This window comes from Brienomyrus brachyistius, chromosome 13, assembly GCF_023856365.1.
Source record: "Brienomyrus brachyistius isolate T26 chromosome 13, BBRACH_0.4, whole genome shotgun sequence".
In the NCBI taxonomy this organism is placed as follows: Eukaryota; Metazoa; Chordata; class Actinopteri; order Osteoglossiformes; family Mormyridae; genus Brienomyrus; species Brienomyrus brachyistius.
Window position 1 is genome coordinate 22409418 of NC_064545.1, and position 2556 is coordinate 22411973.

Here is a 2556-nt window from a genome sequence, read left to right on the forward strand (position 1 = left end):
TACAGGTCAATCATTCAGCAAAAGTTTAATGTCTGGCACATCTATGATAAACCACGTATACAGAGGATGGAGTAGAACAATGATGATTTTTGGATTACCACAAGTTTAAACAATGTTTCCAGGAAACAAAAGACTTCAAATGATACAATGCCCTTATAGATTTTTCATGTATAAAAATAGTTCTCCATGAGTACAAGTGACATATATAAAACATATAAATAATGACTTATTAATATACTTCATCTTATATACAATAAAAGATCAATATATAAAATATATTTATATACATAGACAGATTGCACATTCTTTGACAGAAATATTAAGTTCAAGTATAACAATGTCCTGGAGGTCGCTTTCTGCGCTTCACTCCAGGATCCCTTACCAACATGCATTGCACATTTTGGAGTCTCTATATAAGGTCTGCCTTGTCCTTCCAAGGAGACTCTTATCAGGTGACAGTGAGGTCCAGGCTGTCACATGATGTGTGGGCGGAGCCCTGAGGCGAGAGACAGCATCCCAGAGTCCTGCTGTCCAATCCTTCCTCGGAGGGGGGAGTAGATGTCCCACAGTCCTCTGGCATTGATGCTCCTCTACACCTTATGGGGTAGTCCCTTGTGCCCACCCTCTCCCCTGGGCAAATCCCCCCACTCTCCTGCAGGGTGATGAGCCCTCAAGATAAATAACCCTCCCGTACCCCCTCCCCCTATCCTCCACATTCTCAGTGGTGGAATTGGGTTGTTTTTCAGCTCTGCACTGGCAATCCGTAATTCATGTCTGCAGGAATGGTGCCCCCTGACGCCGACCCCCAGCCAGCGCTCGCCGTCTCCGGCCGTAGCCCCCTGGGCTGATCTTCTCCAAGGGGGCGCTGTTAGCATTCTGATGGTTGCTGAGCTCGCTGAGTCGGTGTGCTAGTATGTGCACAGTGCAGGTCGCGATGGGACAGCCCTGCCTCCAGCTCTGGTTGGAGGTTCCTTTGGACCTCCTGACCCGGACATTGAAGTCAGAGGTGCTGTGATGAAGAGGAGGGAGGAAGAGGAGGAGATTAATCCATATGTATGACCATAACAGGTCAGCCATCCATAACATGTATGCAGAAATGTGCATATACTGAACATATGAAAGAATATACAGATGCCTTATCTTCCTAGATAGTTCAGAGGTCTACTAGTTCTGTGTGAGGTTTGACTTCAGAAAATTAATGTTTCCTAACTAAATTATTCTAAGAGGTGTCACATGAGTTCAACAGAGCCCAGCAGACCAAAATCTTCCTACCTGGAATGGACATTCAAGGTGTCTTTGGCGTCTTCTGCTCTGACGAGCAGCTCCGGCTGCTCCCTCTTGCTCTCCACCAGCACTTTTCCCGAATGTCTTTTCATTCTGCTCATCAACCAGACACTAAATCTGAAAGAGGGGAAAACGTGTCGTCAGGAACCACCGGCGGGCTTGGCAGGCGGCGGGAAGACCCGCGCTAAGACAGAGCAGCGAGCAAATATTCTGCAAATCTGTGGGGGGGGGGGGGGGGGGATCAGGGGAGGTGGGGGGGGCTCACCTGCTTCTTATCTTGGAGCCCAGATTCTGCGTGGCGGCGCTCAGCGTTGCCACCATGCTGACCAGCAGCAACAGGAACAACACAGTCTGAGGTCTCATCTCGCCTGGAGCCTGTCGAGCAGCTGCTTGTTTCTGCAAGGGTAAGACGGGATGACATATTGATTAGAACAACATTATCCCCGACCTCAAGGCACCGACACGCCAGCAGAAAGATCTAGGACAAGCCTGAGTCTCTCCCAAGTCCTTACATTTGCTTACACATCACAGTTCAAAAGTCAAGCTGCTCACACATGTCGTTATGTTTGCTCGTGGCTGGAGTTATGCATTGTCATGTGAAACCGCCCCCATGCATGGTCAGGAAACCTCACAAAGCTTACAGCTAAAGTGGGGGGGGGGGGGGGTTCTATTCTAGGTATACCATACACAGGATAACCCCCCCCCTCCTCACATACATATACACGCACACACAAACACCTCTGTCTCCTACGATCAGGGATGCATATCCTGATTGGTAAGACAGCCGGTTTTCCCCCGCAGCGGCACAGGGTAGCAGAATCTGAGAGTAGGAGGAGACGTACCTGGCTTGCGCTCGTGAGGGTGAGCCTGCCTGGATGCGTAGATGGATGGATGGATGGAGTCCGTATAGAGGAGAGAGAGTGAGGCGGCTGCTCCGCTCTGCTAGAGGTCTGAAGCTCGTGGAGCAACGCCTGAGCTTTTAAAGGCAGGGTGGGCGGGGGCCTCGCTAACGGACAGCCAGCACATGGCTTCCAGCCAACGAGGCGATGCAATCGCGGCTCCGCTGAGAGGAATCCAGGGCCGCAGCTCTGAGTCAGTGAAGCACGCACCGCGCAATGCAGTTTTGCTTTCATCCAGCTGAAAGTGACTTCATGCCTCGTTACGGGTCATTTAAAGCCGACTCCGCTGTGAGCTTCCCGTCTGGATACTGGATGTTATTGAGGCTGATCTTCTAGTAAAATGCATTTATTTCCGTGTTGATTCCATTCCATT

At 50.0% G+C, this 2556-nt stretch overlaps 1 protein-coding gene across 1 annotated transcript; it reads right to left on the reverse strand.

The window, feature by feature from the left end:
- On the reverse strand, nt 1-2230 carry LOC125706575 (pro-adrenomedullin-like). Its single transcript, XM_048973310.1, has 4 exons — nt 2127-2230; nt 1550-1680; nt 1273-1401; nt 1-1009 (listed from the first exon to the last, which is right to left on the reverse strand). The coding sequence occupies exons 2-4, from the start codon at nt 1645-1647 to the stop codon at nt 769-771; spliced, it is 468 nt and encodes a 155-aa protein (XP_048829267.1). The 5' UTR covers nt 1648-1680; nt 2127-2230; the 3' UTR covers nt 1-768.
- Nucleotides 2231-2556: the final 326 nt, after the last annotated feature.

Bases quoted from the DNA above. Each gene is read 5' to 3' on its own strand.
- LOC125706575 (XM_048973310.1), bottom strand. From the start codon at position 1,647: ATGAGACCTCAGACTGTGTTGTTCCTGTTGCTGCTGGTCAGCATGGTG. The intron at 1,402-1,549 runs GTGAGCCCCCCC...CCCCTCTTTCAG, and splicing joins GGCTCCAAGATAAGAAGCAG to ATTTAGTGTCTGGTTGATGA. The intron at 1,010-1,272 runs GTAGGAAGATTT...TCTTCATCACAG, and splicing joins ACCTTGAATGTCCATTCCAG to CACCTCTGACTTCAATGTCC.